This window comes from Bombina bombina, chromosome 2 (genome assembly GCF_027579735.1).
Source record: "Bombina bombina isolate aBomBom1 chromosome 2, aBomBom1.pri, whole genome shotgun sequence".
In the NCBI taxonomy this organism is placed as follows: domain Eukaryota; kingdom Metazoa; phylum Chordata; class Amphibia; order Anura; family Bombinatoridae; genus Bombina; species Bombina bombina.
Genome location: NC_069500.1, coordinates 796,554,037 through 796,571,532, shown reverse-complemented (window position 1 = coordinate 796,571,532; position 17,496 = coordinate 796,554,037). Strand labels below are relative to the sequence as shown.

Sequence of the window (17,496 nt, the reverse complement as noted above, 5' to 3'; positions counted from 1 at the left end):
CAAGGTACTTACTGCACCAGTGGCTTATCATTTCTTAGCCATGGGACACCATATTAGCCAACTCAGGTTCCAGGTCATCGAACAGATTAAGGTCCCCCGTAGGGGTGGCAATAGGGATGTCCTTTTGAAACAATGTGAATCCTATTGGATTTTTAAGTTGGATAGCCTGGAGCCTAGGGGGCTTAATAGAGAGATAGACTGGTCTGTGTTCTATTGAACTGGTGTTGCTCTTGTGTTCATGCATTCTGCAGTACTAATGTTCTGTTGCTAATTGACTTGAGAATGAAATTTAATAATAAAATTGAAGTTTTCTGTATGTTTAGACGTGATTCTTTTATAGGGGCTTCATAGCTGTTTGTTTTTTAATTTTTGTACAGGGTTTACCTATTTTTCACCAGCAGATGGTGCTGTTGCATTTATAGAATGTAAATTACAAGATTGTAAGGGTTAAAATCCCAAGATGAGCTATTTAAACAGGTGTACCTGTACTATCACTTACCACATGATTAAGGGGCATGGCTCCCCGAAACGTCGTGGCTGTTTGACTCTGCACTCTCTCAAATAAATTATTGAAATTTTGGCACTTTGGAGAGCTTCATTTTACATTGTTTCACTATTTTTGGGGAGTGTTGTAGTGACTCCTTGAAGCTCTAACCAGTGAGTATTGCTGCTGGATTAATTTCATATTTTGATTAGAGATTGTTACCCAGGGATATCTTCTAGAATTCAAGGACTCCCCTCCAAGGGGAAGGTTCCACATTTCTCGTCTGTCTACAGACCAGACAAAGAAAGAGGCGTTCTTACGCTGTGTAGAAGATCTACTTACGATGGGAGTGATATACCCAGTTCCAATTGCAGAACAAGGTCAGGGTTTTTACTCAAACCTGTTTGTGGTTCCCATAAAAGAAGGAACTTTCAGACCAATCCTGGATCTAAAAATTCTAAACAGATTCCTCAGAGTCCCATCATTCAAGATGGAGACCATTCGGACAATCTTACCTATGATCCAGGAAGGTCAATATATGACTACCGTGGATCTAAAGGATGCGTACCTGCATATTCCCATCTACAAAGATCATCATCAGTTCCTCAGGTTCGCTTTCCTAGACAAGCATTACCAGTTCGTGGCTCTTCCATTCGGTTTAGCCACTGCTCCCAGAATTTTCACAAAGGTGCTAGGGTCCCTTCTGGCGGTTCTAAGACCGCGGGCATAGCAGTGGCGCCTTATTTGGACGACATCTTAATTCAGGCGTCGTCCTTTCACAGAGCCAAGGCTCACACGGAGATTGTATTGGCCTTTCTGAGGTCTCACGGGTGGAAGGTGAACATCAAAAAGAGTTCTCTGTCCCCACTCACAAGGGTTCCCTTCCTAGGAACACTAATAGATTCAGTAGAAATGAAAATATTTCTGACGGAGGTCAGAAAGTTGAAACTTTTTACTACTTGCCGAGTTCTTCATTCCATTCCTCGGCCATCTGTAGCTCAGTGCATGGAGGCAATCGGATTAATGGTAGCGGCAATGGACATAGTCCCTTTTGCTCGGATACACCTCAGACCACTGCAACTATGCATGCTCAAACAGTGGAATGGGGATTATGCAGATTTGTCTCCTCAAATTCAGTTGGACCAGGAGACCAGAGATTCTCTTCTCTGGTGGTTGTCTCAGGACCATCTGTCTCAGGGAATATGTTTCCGCAGGCCAGAGTGGGTCATTGTAACAACCGACGCCAGTCTGTTAGGCTGGGGTGCGGTCTGGGACTCCCTGAAAGCTCAGGGCTTATGGTCTCGGGAAGAAACGCTTCTCCCGATAAACATTCTGAAACTGAGGGCGATATTCAACGCTCTTCAGGCATGGCCTCAACTAGCTGCGGCCAAATTCATCAGATTTCAGTCGGACAACATCACGACTGTAGCTTACGTCAATCATCAGGGGAGAACAAAGAGTTCCCTAGCGATGACGGAAGTAACCAAAATAATCAGGTGGGCGGAGGATCACTCCTGTCAGCTCTCAGCAATTCACATCCCAGGAGTAAACAACTGGGAGGCGGATTTTCTAAGTCGTCAGACTTTTCACCCGGGGGAGTGGGAACTCCACCCGGAGGTATTTGCCCAGCTGACTCAGCTATGGGGCACTCCAGAATTGGATCTGATGGCGTCCCGTCAGAACGCCAAACTTCCTCTCTACAGGTCCAGGTCCCGGGACCCCAAGGCGGTATTAATAGATGCTCTAGCAGCGCCTTGGTCCTTCAATCTGGGTTATGTTTTTCCACCGTTTCCTCTCCTTCCTCGTCTGGTCACCAGAATCAAGCAGGAGAAGGCTTCGGTGATTCTGATAGCGCCTGTGTGGCCACGCAGGACTTGGTATGCAGTCCTAGTGGACATGTCATCTGTCCCGCCATGGACACTGCCAATGAGGCAGGATCTTCTAATACAGGGTCCGTTCAAGCATCCAAATCTAGTTTCTCTATGTCTGACTGCTTGGAGATTGAACGCTTAATTCTATCAAAGCATGGTTTCTCTGAGTCAGTTATAGATACTCTGATTCAGGCTAGAAAGCCTCTCACCAGGAAAATCTACCATAAGATATGGCGGAAATATCTTTGTTGGTGTGAATCCAAGGGTTACTCATGGAGTAAGATTAGGATTCCCAGGATATTGTCCTTTCTCCAAGAAGGATTGGAGAAAGGATTGTCAGCTAGTTCCTTAAAAGGACAAATATCTGCTCTGTCTATCCTTTTACACAAGCGTCTGGCAGAGGTTCCAGACGTTCAGGCGTTTGCTCAGGCTTTAGTCAGAATCAAGCCTGTCTATAAACCTGTGGCTCCGTCATGGAGTCTAAATCTAGTTCTTTCAGTTCTTCAAGGGGTTCCGTTTCAACCTTTACATTCCATAGATATTAAGTTGTTATCTTGGAAAGTTTTGTTTTTGGTAGCTATCTCTTCTGCTCGAAGAGTTTCAGAATTATCTGCCTTACAGTGTGATTCACCTTACCTGGTGTTCCACGCAGATAAGGTAGTTTTGCGTACCAAGCCTGGTTTTCTTCCTTAAGTTGTTTCTAACAAGAATATTAACCAGGAAATAGTTGTTCCTTCTCTGTGTCCTAATCCTTCTTCGAAGAAGGAACGTCTGTTACACAATCTTGATGTAGTTCGTGCTTTAAAGTTCTATTTACAAGCAACTAAGGATTTCAGACAAACATCTTCCTTGTTTGTTATCTATTCTGGTAAGAGGAGAGGTCAGAAAGCGACTGCTACCTCTCTTTCCTTTTGGCTGAAAAGCATCATCCGTTTGGCCTATGAGACTGCTGGCCAGCAGCCTCCTGAAAGAATTACTGCTCATTCTACCAGAGCAGTGGCTTCCACATGGGCTTTCAAAAATGAGGCTTCTGTTGAACAGATTTGTAAGGCAGCGACTTGGTCTTCACTGCATACTTTTGCCAAATTTTACAAATTCAATACTTTTGCTTCTTCGGAGGCTATTTTTGGGAGAAAGGTTTTGCAAGCAGTGATGCCTTCTGTTTAAGGTACCTGTCTTGTTCCCTCCCTTCATCCGTGTCCTAAAGCTTTGGTATTGGTATCCCACAAGTAAAGGATGAATCCGTGGACTGGATACACCTTGCAAGAGACAACAGAATTTATGCTTACCTGATAAATTACTTTCTCTTGCGGTGTATCCAGTCCACGGCCCGCCCTGGCATTTAAGTCAGGTAAAACATTTTTTGTTTAAACTACAGTCACCACTGCACCCTATGGTTTCTCCATTTTCTTCCTAACCTTTGGTCGAATGACTGGGGGGTGGAGCTAGAGGGGGAGCTATATGGACAGCTCTGCTGTGTGCTCTCTTTGCCACTTCCTGTAGGGAATGAGAATATCCCACAAGTAAAGGATGAAGCCGTGGACTGGATACACCGCAAGAGAAAGTAATTTATCAGGTAAGCATAAATTCTGTTTTTTTAGTTTAGGTAATTTGTATTAATTTAGGGGATGTTTGGTTAGGGGGCTTAGTAATTTAATTAGTTATTTGCGTTGTGGGTTTTGGCGGTTTGAGGGGTTAATAGGTTAATTAGGTTTATTGCGATGTGGGGTTTTAGGGGTTAATAGGTTAAATAGGTTTATTTCGATGTGGGGGTTTTGCGGTTTAGGGGTTAATAGGTTAATTAGGTTTATTGCCATGTGGGGATTTTGCGGTTTAGGCGTTAATAGGGTAATTAGGTTTATTGCCATGTGGGGGTTTTGCGGTTTAGTAGTTAATAGGGTAATTAGGTTTATTGCCATGTGGGGGTTTTGCGGTTTAGGGGTTAATAGGGTAATCAGGTTTATTGCGATGTGGGTGGTTGACGGTTTAGGGCTAAAAGGGTTAATTTCTTTATTATTTTGCGATGTGTGGGTTTGCAGTGTATGTGTTAATACTTCGTGTGGGCGGTGTTTTTTTTTTTTTTTTAAATGCTCCGTTTGCCTTCGCTGCATCCCGGTGGATTCCGAAAATGGCAGGGTTAGCGCTATTGAGAAAATGCGATCGGGTTTGTGCGACTTGTTGGGTGTTCATTTCTCTTGTAAGGTGTATCCAGTCCACGGATCATCCATTACTTGTGGGATATTCTCATTCCCAACAGGAAGTTGAAAGAGGACACCCACAGCAGAGCTGTTATATAGTTCCTCCCCTAACTGCCATATCCAGTCATTCTCTTGCAACTCTCAACACGCATGGAGGTAGTAAGAGAGAGTGGTGAAAAATAGTTAGTTTTTTATCTTCAATCAAAAGTTTGTTATTTTAAATAGTACCGGAGTTGTACTATTTTATCCCAGGCAGTAAATAGAAGAAGAATCTGCCTGAGTTTTCTATGATCTTAGCAGGTTGTAACTAAGATCCATTGCTGTTCTCACATATGTCTGAGGAGAGAGGTAACTTCAGCTGGAGAATGGTGTGCAGTTTTCTCTGCTATGAGGTATGTGCAGTTACAATTTTTTCTAGAATTGGAAATGCTAGAAAATGCTGCTGATACCAGATTAATGTAAATTAAGCCTGAATACAGTGATTTAATAGCGACTGGTATCATGCTTACTCTCAGGGGTAATACCCTTATAAAATTGCAATATAAAACGTTTGCTGGCATGTTTAATCGTTTTTATATATGCTTTGGTGATAAAACTTTATTGGGGCCTAGTTTTTTCCACATGGCTGGCTTAAATTTTGCCTAGAAACAGTTTCCTGAGGCTTTCCACTGTTGTAGTATGAGTGGGAGGGGCCTATTTTAGCGCTTTTTTTGCGCAGTTAAAATTACAGACTGAGACATCCAGCTTTCCTCAGAAGTCCCCTGAATGCTATAGGACATCTCTAAAGGGCTCAAAGGCTTTCCAAAGTCATTTATTGGATAAGGTAGGGCCACAGCAGAGCTGTGGCAGTTTGTTTTGACTGTTAAAAAACGTTTTTTTGATCCGTTTTTTGAACTAAGGGGTTAATCATCCATTTGCAAGTGGGTGCAATACTCTGTTAGCTTATTATACACACTGTAAAAATTTTGTTTGTGTAACTGCCTTTTTTCACTGTTTTTCAAATTCTGACAAAATTTGTTTCTCTTAAAGGCACAGTACCGTTTTTTATATTTGCTTGTTAACTTGATTTAAAGTGTTTTCCAAGCTTGCTGGTCTCATTGCTAGTCTGTGTAAACATGTCTGACATAGAGGAAACTCCTTGTTCATTATGTTTAAAAGCCATGGTGGAACCCCCTTTTAGAATGTGTTCCAAATGTACTGATTTCACTTTAAGCAATAAAGATCATATTCTGTCTTTAAAAAATTTATAACCAGAGGAATCTGACGAGGGGGAAGTTATGCCGACTAACCCTCCCCACGTGTCAGATCCTTTGACTCCCACTCAAGGGACTCACGCTCAAATGGCGCCAAGTACATCATGGGCGCCCATAGCGATTACTTTACAAGACATGGCGGCAGTCATGGATAATACACTGTCAGCGGTATTAGCCAGACTACCTGAATTTAGAGGTAAGCAAGATAGCTCTGGGGTTAGACGAAATGCAGAGCATACTGACGCTTTAAGAACCATGTCTGATACTGCCTCACAATATGCAGAAGCTGAGGAAAGAGAGCTTCAGTCTGTGGGTGATGTTTCTGACTCGGGTAGGATACCTGATTCTGATATTTCTACATTTAAATTTAAGCTTGAACAGCTCCGCGTGCTGCTCAAAGAGGTTTTAGCTGTTCAGAATGACTGTGATAAAATTGCAGTGCCAGAGAAATTGTGTAGACTGGATAAATACTATGCAGTGCCGGTGTGTACTGATGTTTTTCCAATACCTAAAAGGTTTACAGAAATTATTACTAAGGAATGGGATAGACCAGGTGTGCCATTCTCTTCCCCTCCTATTTTTAGAAAAATGTTTCCAATAGACGCCACCACACGGGACCTATGGCAGACAGTCCCTAAGCTGGAGGGAGCAGTTTCTACTCTAGCAAAGCGTACTACTATCCCTGTCAAGGACAGTTGTGCTTTTTTAGATCCAATGGATAAGAAATTAGAAGGTTACCTTAAGAAAATGTTTAATCAACAAGGTTTTATCCTACAGCCCCTTGCATGCATTGCTCCTGTCACTGCTGCTGCGGCGTTCTGGTTTGAGTCTCTGGAAGAGGCTTTACAGGTAGCGACTCCATTGGATGACATACTTGGCAAGCTTAGGGCACTTAAGCTAGCCAATTCTTTTGTTTCTGATGCCATTGTTCATTTGATTAAACTAACGGCTAAGAATTCTGGTTTTGCTATACAGGCGCGCAGGGCGCTATGGCTTAAATCATGGTCAGCTGACGTGACTTCAAAATCTAAGCTACTTAACATTCCCTTCAAGGGGCAGACCCTATTCGTGCCGGTTTGAAGGAGATTATTGCTGATATCACTGGAGGAAAAGGTCATGCCCTTCCTCAGGACAGGTCCAAATCAAGGGCCAAACAGTCTAATTTTAGTGCCTTTCGAAACTTCAAGGCAGGTGCGGCATCAACTTCCTCTAATGCAAAACAAGAGGGAACTTTTGCTCAGTCCAAGACGGTCTGGAGACCAAACCAGACCTGGAACATAGGTAAGCAGGCCAAGAAGCCTGCTGCTGCCTCTAAGACAGCATGAAGGAACGGCCCCCTATCCGGTAACGGATCTAGTAGGGGGCAGACTTTCACTCTTTGCCCAGGCGTGGGCAAGAGATGTCCAGGATCCCTGGGCGCTGGAAATTATATCCCAGGGATATCTTCTGGACTTCAAAGCTTCCCCCCCAAAAGGGAGATTTCTCCAACATTGGTGTGTCCGGTCCACATCGTCATCCTTACTTGTGGGAATATCTCTTCCCCAACAGGAAATGGCAAAGAGTCCCAGCAAAGCTGGCCATATAGTCCCTCCTAGGCTCCGCCCACCCCAGTCATTCTCTTTGCCGTTGCACAGGCAACATCTCCACGGAGATGGTTAAGAGTTTTTTGGAAATCGATTGCTTGATTTGGGCATTTTATTCATATTTATGCTGACAATTTGCATTTATAAACTTGGGGAACGTTTATTAAACGGCAGGCACTGTGTTAGGCACCTTTTCCAGTCAGGGGGCCTTCCTAGTTGTAGACTGAGCCTCATTTTCGCGCCATTACTGCGCAGTTGTTTTTTGAGAGCAGGGCATGCAGATGCATGTGTGAGGATCTAAGAATTGCTGGAAAAGCTTCTAGAAGGCGTCAATTGGTATCGTATTCCCCTCTGGGCTTGGTTGTGTCTCAGCAAAGACTATAGCCTGGACTGTATAGGGGTTTAATTTATAAACGGCTCCGGTTCCGTTATTTTAAGGGTTAAAGCTCTGAAATTTGGTGTGCAATACTATTAATGCTTTAAGACACTTCATACTTTTTCACATATTCAGTAATAAAGTGTTTTCTGTTTAAAATTTAAAGAGACAGTAACGGTTTTGTTTTAAAACGTTTTTTGTGCTTTGTTGACAAGTTTAAGCCTGTTTAACATGTCTGTACCTTCAGATAAGCTATGTTCTATATGTATGAAAGCCAATGTGTCTCCCCATTTAAATTTATGTGATAATTGTGCCATAGCGTCCAAACAAAGTAAGGACAGTACTGCCACAGATAATGAAATTGCCCAAGATGATTCCTCAGATGAGGGGAATGATTTTAGCAGACAGTAACTAAAATCGATTGCTGTTTCCACATAGGACTGTTGAGATGAAGTAACTTCAGTTGGGGGAAGCAGTTAGCAGACTTTTCTGCTTAAGGTATGACTAGACATATTTCTAACAAGACGATGTAATGCTGGAAGGCTGTCATTTCCCCTCATGGGGACCGGTAAGCCATTTTCTTAGTCAAACAAACAGAATAAAGGGCTTATTATGGGCTAAAAAACTGGTAGACATTTTTATGGGAAGGAATGGGATTTTATTCCAATCTGTTCGTAGTTCCCAAAAAAGAGGGAACTTTCAGACCAATTTTGGATTTGAAGATCCTAAACAAATTTCTCAGGGTACCATCGTTCAAGATGGAAACCATTCGAAGGATTCTACCCACTATCCAGGAAAGTCAATTTATGACTACCGTGGATCTAAAGGATGCGTACCTACATATTCCTATCCACAAAGAACATCATCAGTTCCTAAGGTTCGCTTTTCTGGACAAGCATTACCAGTTTGTGGCCCTCCCATTCGGGTTAGCCACTGCTCCAAGGATTTTCACAAAGGTGCTAGGGTCCCTTCTAGCGGTTCTAAGACCGAGGGGCATTGCAGTAGTACCTTACTTGGACGACATTCTAATACAAGCGTCGTCCCTGTCAAAAGCAAAGGCTCATACAGACATCGTTCTGGCCTTTCTCAGATCACACGGATGGAAGGTGAACATAGAAAAAAGTTCTCTGTCTCCGTCAACAAGAGTTCCCTTCTTGGGAACAATAATAGATTCCTTAGAAATGAGGATTTTTCTGACAGAGGTCAGAAAATCAAAACTTCTAAGCTCTTGTCAAGCTCTTCATTCTGTTCGTCGTCCTTCCATAGCGCAGTGCATGGAAGTAGTAGGGTTGATGGTTGCAGCAATGGACATAGTTCCTTTTGCACGAATTCATCTAAGACCATTACAACTGTGCATGCTCAAACAGTGGAATGGGGATTATACAGACTTGTCTCCAATGATTCAAGTAGATCAGAAGACCAGAGATTCACTCCGTTGGTGGCTGACCCTGGACCATCTGTCCCAGGGAATGAGCTTCCGCAGACCAGAGTGGGTCATTGTCACGACCGACGCCAGTCTAGTGGGCTGGGGCGCGGTCTGGGAATCCCTGAAAGCTCAGGGTCTATGGTCTCGGGAAGAGTCTCTTCTCCCGATAAACATTCTGGAACTGAGAGCGATATTCAATGCTCTCAGGGCTTGGCCTCAACTAGCAAAGGCCAGATTCATAAGGTTCCAATCAGACAACATGACGACAGTTGCGTATATCAATCATCAGGGGGGAACAAGGAGTTCCCTAGCGATGAAAGAAGTGACCAAAATAATTCAATGGGCGGAGGATCACTCCTGCCACCTGTCTGCGATCCACATCCCAGGTGTGGAAAACTGGGAGGCGGATTTTCTGAGTCGTCAGACATTCCATCCGGGGGAGTGGGAACTCCACCCGGAGATCTTTGCCCAAATAACCCAATTATGGGGCATTCCAGACATGGATCTGATGGCGTCTCGTCAGAACTTCAAGGTTCCTTGCTACGGGTCCAGATCCAGGGATCCCAAGGCGACTCTAGTAGATGCACTAGTAGCACCTTGGACCTTCAACCTAGCTTATGTATTTCCACCGTTTCCTCTCATTCCCAGGCTGGTAGCCAGGATCAATCAGGAGAGGGCCTCAGTGATCTTGATAGCTCCTGCGTGGCCACGCAGGACTTGGTATGCAGACCTGGTGAATATGTTATCGGTTCCACCGTGGAAGCTACCTTTGAGACAGGACCTTCTTGTTCAGGGTCCATTCGAACATCCAAATCTGGTCTCCCTCCAGCTGACGGCTTGGAGATTGAACGCTTGATTCTATCGAAGCGTGGGTTTTCAGATTCTGTGATAGATACTCTGGTTCAGGCCAGAAAACCGGTAACTAGAAAGATTTACCATAAAATATGGAAAAGATATATCTGTTGGTGTGAATCCAAAGGATTCCCATGGAATAAGATAAAAATTCCTAAGATTCTCTCCTTTCTACAAGAAGGTTTGGAGAAAGGATTATCTGCAAGTTCTCTAAAGGGACAGATCTCTGCTTTATCTGTCTTACTACACAAAAGACTGGCAGCTGTGCCAGATGTTCAAGCATTTGTTCAGGCTCTGGTTAGGATCAAGCCTGTTTACAGACCTTTGACTCCTCCCTGGAGTCTAAATCTAGTTCTTTCAGTTCTTCAAGGGGTTCCGTTTGAACCTTTACATTTCATAGATATTAAGTTACTATCTTGGAAAGTTTTGTTTTTGGTTGCAATTTCTTCTGCTAGAAGAGTTTCAGAGTTATCTGCTCTGCAGTGTTCTCCGCCCTATCTGGTGTTCCATGCAGATAAGGTGGTTTTGCGTACTAAGCCTGGTTTTCTTCCTAAGGTTGTTTCTAACAAAAATATTAACCAGGAGATAGTTGTACCTTCTTTATGTCCGAATCCAGTTTCAAAGAAGGAACGTTTGTTACACAATTTGGACGTAGTCCGTGCTCTAAAATTCTATTTAGAGGCTACAAAAGATTTCAGACAAACATCTTCCTTGTTTGTTGTTTATTCTGGTAAAAGGAGAGGTCAAAAAGCGACTTCTACCTCTCTTTCCTTTTGGCTTAAAAGCATCATACGATTGGCTTATGAGACTGCCGGACGGCAGCCTCCTGAAAGAATCACAGCTCACTCCACTAGGGCTGTGGCTTCCACATGGGCCTTCAAGAACGAGGCTTCTGTTGACCAGATATGTAAGGCAGCGACTTGGTCTTCCCTGCACACTTTTGCCAAATTTTACAAATTTGATACTTTTGCTTCTTCGGAGGCTATTTTTGGGAGAAAGGTTTTGCAAGCTGTGGTGCCTTCCGTTTAGGTAACCTGATTTGCTCCCTCCCTTCATCCGTGTCCTAAAGCTTTGGTATTGGTTCCCACAAGTAAGGATGACGCCGTGGACCGGACACACCAATGTTGGAGAAAACAGAATTTATGCTTACCTGATAAATTACTTTCTCCAACGGTGTGTCCGGTCCACGGCCCGCCCTGGTTTTTCAATCAGGTGACTGGGGTGGGCGGAGCCTAGGAGGGACTATATGGCCAGCTTTGCTGGGACTCTTTGCCATTTCCTGTTGGGGAAGAGATATTCCCACAAGTAAGGATGACGCCGTGGACCGGACACACCGTTGGAGAAAGTAATTTATCAGGTAAGCATAAATTCTGTTTTCACCTTTCACAATTATCTGTAAACCAGATAAAGAGAGAGTCATTCTTACACTGTGTACGAGACCTCCTAGTTATGGGAGTGATCCATCCAGTTCCAAAGGAGGAACAGGGACAGGGTTTTTACTCAAATCTGTTTGTGGTTCCCAAAAAAGAGGGAACCTTCAGACCAATTTTGGATCTAAAGATCTTAAACAAATTCCTCAGAGTTCCATCATTCAAGATGGAAACTATTCGTACCATCCTTCCTATGATTAGGAGGGTCAATATATGACTACAGTGGATTTAAAGGATGCTTATCTTCACATTCCGATACACAAAGATCATCATCGGTTTCTCAGGTTTGCCTTTCTAGACAGGCATTACCAGTTTGTAGCCCTTCCTTTTGGATTAGCTACAGCCCCAAGAATCTTTACGAAGGTTCTGGGGTCGCTTCTGGCAGTCCTAAGACCGCGGGGCATCAGTGGCCCCTTATTTAGGCGACATCCTGATACAGGCGTCAAACTTCCAAATTGCCAAGTCTCGGAAATAGTACTGGCATTTCTGAGATCGCATGGGTGGAAAGTGAACGAGGAAAAGAGTTCTCTATCCCCACTCAAAAGAGTTTCCTTCCTAGGGACTCTGATAGATTCTGTAGAAATGAAAATTTACCTGACGGAGTCCAGGTTATCAAAGCTTCTAAATTCCTGCCGTGTTCTTCATTCCATTCCGCGCCCTTCGGTGGCTCAGTGCATGGAAGTAATCGGCTTAATGGAAGCATCAATGGACATAGTGCCGTTTGCACGCTTACATCTCAGACCGCTGCAACTATGCATGCTCAGTCAGTGGAACGGGGATTACACAGATTTGTCCCCTCTACTAAATCTGGATCAAGAGACCAGGGATTCTCTTCTCTGGTGGCTTTCTCTGGTCCATCTGTCCAAAGGTATGACCTTTCGCAGGCCAGATTGGACAATTGTAACAACAGATGCCAGCCTTCTAGGTTGGGGTGCAGTCTGGAACTCCCTGAAGCATCAGGGATCGTGGACTCTGGAGGAGACACTCCTTCCAATAAATATTCTGGAACTAAGAGCGATATTCAATGCTCTTCTGGCTTGGCCTCAGTTAGCAACTCTGAGGTACATCAGATTTCAGTCGGACAACATCACGACTGTGGCTTACATCAACCATCAAAGGGGAACAAGAAGTTCCCTAGCGATGTTAGAAGTCTCAAAGATAATGCGCTGGGCAGAGATTCACTCTTGCCACCTATCAGCTATCCATATCCCAGGTGTAGAGAACTGGGAGGCGGATTTTCTAAGTCGTCAGACTTTTCATCCGGGAGAGTGGGAACTCCATCCGGAGGTGTTTGCCCAATTGATTTATCGTTGGGGCAAACCAGAACTGGATCTCATGGCGTCTCGCCAGAACGCCAAGCTTCCACCGTTTCCTCTGCTCCCTCGACTGATTGCCAAGGTCAAGCAGGAGAGAGCATCAATGTTTTTGATAGCGCCTGCATGGCCACGCAGGACCTGGTATGCAGATCCGGTGGACATGTCATCCTTTCCACCATGGACTCTGCCTCTGAGACAGGACCTTCTACTTCAGGGTCCTTTCAACCATCCAAATCTGATTTCTCTGAGACTGACTGCCTGCAGATTGAACGCTTGATTTTATCAAAGCGTGGCTTCTCCGAGTCAGTCATTGATACCTTAATACAGGCACGAAAGCCTGTTACCAGGAAAATTTACCATAAGATATGGCGTAAATATCTTTATTGGTGTGAATCCAAAGGTTACTCATGGAGTAAGGTCAGGATTCCCAGAATATTATCCTTTCTTCAAGATGGTTTGGAAAAAGGATTGTCAGCTAGTACCTTAAAAGGACAGATTTCTGCTCTGTCTATTCTTTTGCACAAGCGTCTGGCAGATGTTCCAGATGTTCAGGCATTTTGTCAGGCTTTGGTTAGAATCAAGCCTGTGTTTAAACCTGTTGCTCCCCCATGGAGCTTAAATTTGGTTCTTAAGGTTCTTCAAGGAGTTCCGTTTGAACCTCTTCATTCCATAGATATCAAACTTTTATCTTGGAAAGTTCTTTTTTTGGTAGCTATTTCCTCGGCTCGTAGAGTCTCCGAGTTATCTGCTTTACAATGTGATTCTCCTTATCTGATCTTCCATACGGATAAGGTAGTCCTGCGTAGCAAACCTGGGTTTTTACCTAAGGTGGTATCTAACAAGAATATCAATCAAGAGATTGTTGTTCCATCTTTGTGTCCTAATCCTTCTTCAAAGAAGGAACGTCTATTACACAATCTGGACGTGGTTCGTGCTTTAAAGTTTTACTTACAAGCTACTAAAGATTTTCGTCAAACATCTTCTTTGTTTGTTGTCTACTCTGGACAGAGGAGAGGTCAAAAGGCTTTGGCAACCTCTCTTTCTTTTTGGCTAAGAAGCATAATCCGCTTAGCCTATGAGCCTGCTGGACAGCAGCCTCCTGAAAGGATTACAGCTCATTCTACTAGAGCTGTGGCTTCCACTTGGGCTTCTGTTGAACAGATTTGCAAGGCGGCGACTTGGTCTTCGCTTTATACTTTTTCCAAATTCTACAAATTTGATACTTTTGCTTCTTTGGAGGCTATTTTTGGGGAGAAAGGTTTTACAGGCAGTGGTACCTTCTGTTTAAGTACCTGCCTTGTCCCTCCCTTCATCCGTGTACTTTAGCTTTGCTATTGGTATCCCACAAGTAATGGATGATCCGTGGACTGGATACACATTACAAGAGAAAACACAATTTATGCTTACCTGATAAATTTATTTCTCTTGTGGTGTATCCAGTCCACGGCCCGCCCTGTCATTTTAAGGCAGGTAATTTTTTCATTTAAACTACAGTCACCACTGCACCCTATGTTTTCTCCTTTCTCTGCGTGTTTTCGGTCGAATGACTGGATTTGGCAGTTAGGGGAGGAGCTATATAACAGCTCTGCTGTGGGTGTCCTCTTGCAACTTCCTGTTGGGAATGAGAATATCCCACAAGTAATGGATGATCCCTGGACTGGATACACCACAAGAGAAATAAATTTATCAGGTAAGCATAAATTGTGTTTTTTTTCACTTTTCACGCTCCATTGAAGTCTATAGGAGAATACGTATACACAGGCGCAATATTGTAACTTTAGCATTTTGTGTGCGTTGGGTTAGCGCAATTAAAAAGTTTTTTACTTTCAACTTGTAATATGCGCGGTACCCGATGAACACAAAAAGCCGAAGTCAAGCACAGCTGGTGCATGATAAATAGGTATCCTCTTGTAATCTAGCCACCTAGTTTTCTATAGTAATTTTATTTTTTATTTTAAGCTTGTTGAGAGTCTTTAAACCAAAATATTACTATAATTTCCCTTTAACTTATGCACTACATAAGTAGCATCTTCAGTTAGCACTTAATGTTAGAGCTAAGACCGATGTTCAAAAATCTCTCCCATTTGAATGATACAGATTACAAAACATGCTATTATGACCCATAATATTTATTAATCAATATCTTAACTTTTTTCTGCAGGTGCAACGGCTTGTGAAACTATAGTAGACAAATGTCCCATTGCTACTCTTTCTGCAGAGTTAATAAATGAAAAAAACATCAGTTTACTTGGAACTAAGGAAAGAAAAAGGAGTCAAAGCTGTGCAAATATACATTCAAAAAGAGTATCAAATAGATCCTCTTTATGTAAAAGACAATATTGTGCTAGGGAAAACCACACTTTAGAGAATTCTGAATCAAATTCTTCTGTTCAGCGTTCACCACGGTCTATTCAAAAAACAAAGCAAAAAAATAAAAATGTGGATTTAAAGAAACCAAGGTATGTAGGAAGTAAAAGAAAATTGAATGTTAAATCAAAATCTGAACTTTTCCAAAGACCTCTTAAAAGAAAGGAGCAAAACAAGTGCCAATCAAATCTTTCTACAGGTCTTCGTAAATGCACTGAAGATGAATCCCCTGAATTAAGTTTAGCTCTTTTTTCTAGCCATAAAAATGATAATGTGGAAACTCCTTATAACGAGACAAAATGTATAGAAAATTTGGACTTTCAGTCACCTGAATCTGTTGTGGAGGAAAAACCTTATGCATGCTCAGTATGTGGAATCAATTTTAGTAGTTATTTAAGCCTTGCAAGACATCAGAAAGTTCATACAGGGGAGAATCCTTTTGTATGTATACAATGTGGGCAGAGTTTCAGCCATAGTTCTCATCTGTTGACACATGAGAAATGCCATGCCGTAGCAAGGCCGTACTCTTGTTGTGAATGCCGGAAAACATTTGTAAACAGATCCTACCTTCTGAAGCACCAACGGACTCACACAGGAGAGATGCCTTATTCTTGTGCTGATTGTGGTAAAACCTTTAGGGACAGCTCAGGACTTGTTACACACAGGGTTATACACACAAAAGAAAGGCCGTTCACTTGCATACAGTGTGGAAGAAGCTTTGGCCATGTCTCAAATCTTGTTAGACACCAAAAGCTCCACACTGGAGAAAGACCATTTGCCTGCACAGACTGTGGAAAAAGATTTGCTTTTAGTTCACTTCTTGTTAAACACCAACGAGTTCACACTGCAGACATGCCATTTTCTTGTAATGATTGTGGTAAAATGTTTAGAGATAGTTCCGGACTTGTCAGACACCAGAGAATTCATACAAAAGAAAAACCATTCACCTGCACTGAATGTGGAAAATGCTTTGCACACATTTCAAATCTTGCACGCCACCAGAGAATACACACTGGGGAAAAGCCATATGTTTGCAATGATTGTGGAAAGGGATTTAGCATTCAATCAAATCTAATAACACACCAGAGGCTTCATTCTGGAGAAAAGCCATTTAATTGCTCAGAATGTGAAAAAACATTTAGTGATGGCTCAAGTTTACTTAAACACCAGAGAAGTCATACAAAAGAGAAGCCCTACACTTGCACAGAATGTGGGAAAAGTTTTAGCTACAGCTCTAACCACATAAGACACCAAAGACTTCACACAGGGGAAAGACCCTACATATGTACAGAATGTGGGAAACGTTATTGTGATAGCTCTGCACTATTTAAGCACCTAAGAGCTCACACCGGAGAAAAACCATTCTCTTGCTCTGCATGTGGGAAAAGTTTTAGTGTCCATTCGCGGTTGGTTATACATCAAAGATTCCATACAGGGGAGAGGCCATATAACTGTACTGAATGTAGAAAAAATTACCGTGATCGTTCTAGTCTTGTAAGGCATTTTAGAACACATGCACAAGAGAACCCAATCGAAGATGCTTAAATATTAGTTATTGTTTTTTTTTCCAAGATATCTATTTCTTTTAGGAGGTTTACAAATGTATTATCTTGGCTCCCTAAGGTAACCCTCATCAGTGAAAATAGTCCTTTTAAGTGGAATAAGTAAAAAATAAAAAAAATCTCCTGCCTCCTCTACTTACAATAACTGATAAAACCAGTTGGCACATGTTGGAATTAGAGGCAGTAGATTTTATGGGCAATGGTATGATATTTCCTCATTTCTTAAACGGACTACTGCCAAAATGTTGAAATAACAGTAAGTTTGATTAGTTTTCTATTTTTCTTTTTAACTATATTTTAATGTTTGTCAGTTGTTGTTTTTTATTTCTTATATCAAAACACATTTCTCTTTTATATATGTTCTAATGGTTTAAAATACTTTAATTATTTAATTAAAGAAACAATCTGATAATGCAATTACTAGCTAACTAAAAAAAGACTGGAAACAATAAAAATATGTAATGGAACATCTGCTATGTATGGTTTCTAAGGTTCCGAAAACAGGTGCAAAACCCTTTATCCAAACTGGGACTAAAAAAGGTTTGGATTATTTGTATATTTGCATCTGTAAGCTAGGAGAGGGGATGCAAACGGCAATATTAATGTCATTAAGTCAATATTTACATGTCATACAGTTCATAAATGCAAGCTAAAGGTGGTGTAATCTCATGTTTCATACTTGTATATACATAGTACCATAGGAAATACAGTACAGTACTGTAATCGAAAATGCAATAGTTATTATTTAAATAAATATAAACTAAAATTTGCATTTTAG

The 17,496-nt window shown here is 42.2% G+C and overlaps 1 protein-coding gene across 1 annotated transcript in view; it reads left to right on the top strand.

The window, feature by feature from the left end:
- Positions 1-17,189, top strand: part of LOC128649620 (gastrula zinc finger protein XlCGF57.1) — a 119,758-nt gene extending 102,569 nt beyond the window's left edge. The window contains exon 4 of the mRNA XM_053702983.1: positions 14,951-17,189. Within this exon, the coding sequence (XP_053558958.1) occupies positions 14,951-16,701 (1,751 nt within the window). The 3' untranslated portion in view covers positions 16,702-17,189. The remainder of the gene's footprint in view (positions 1-14,950) is intronic.
- The last annotated feature ends 307 nt before the right edge of the window (positions 17,190-17,496 follow it).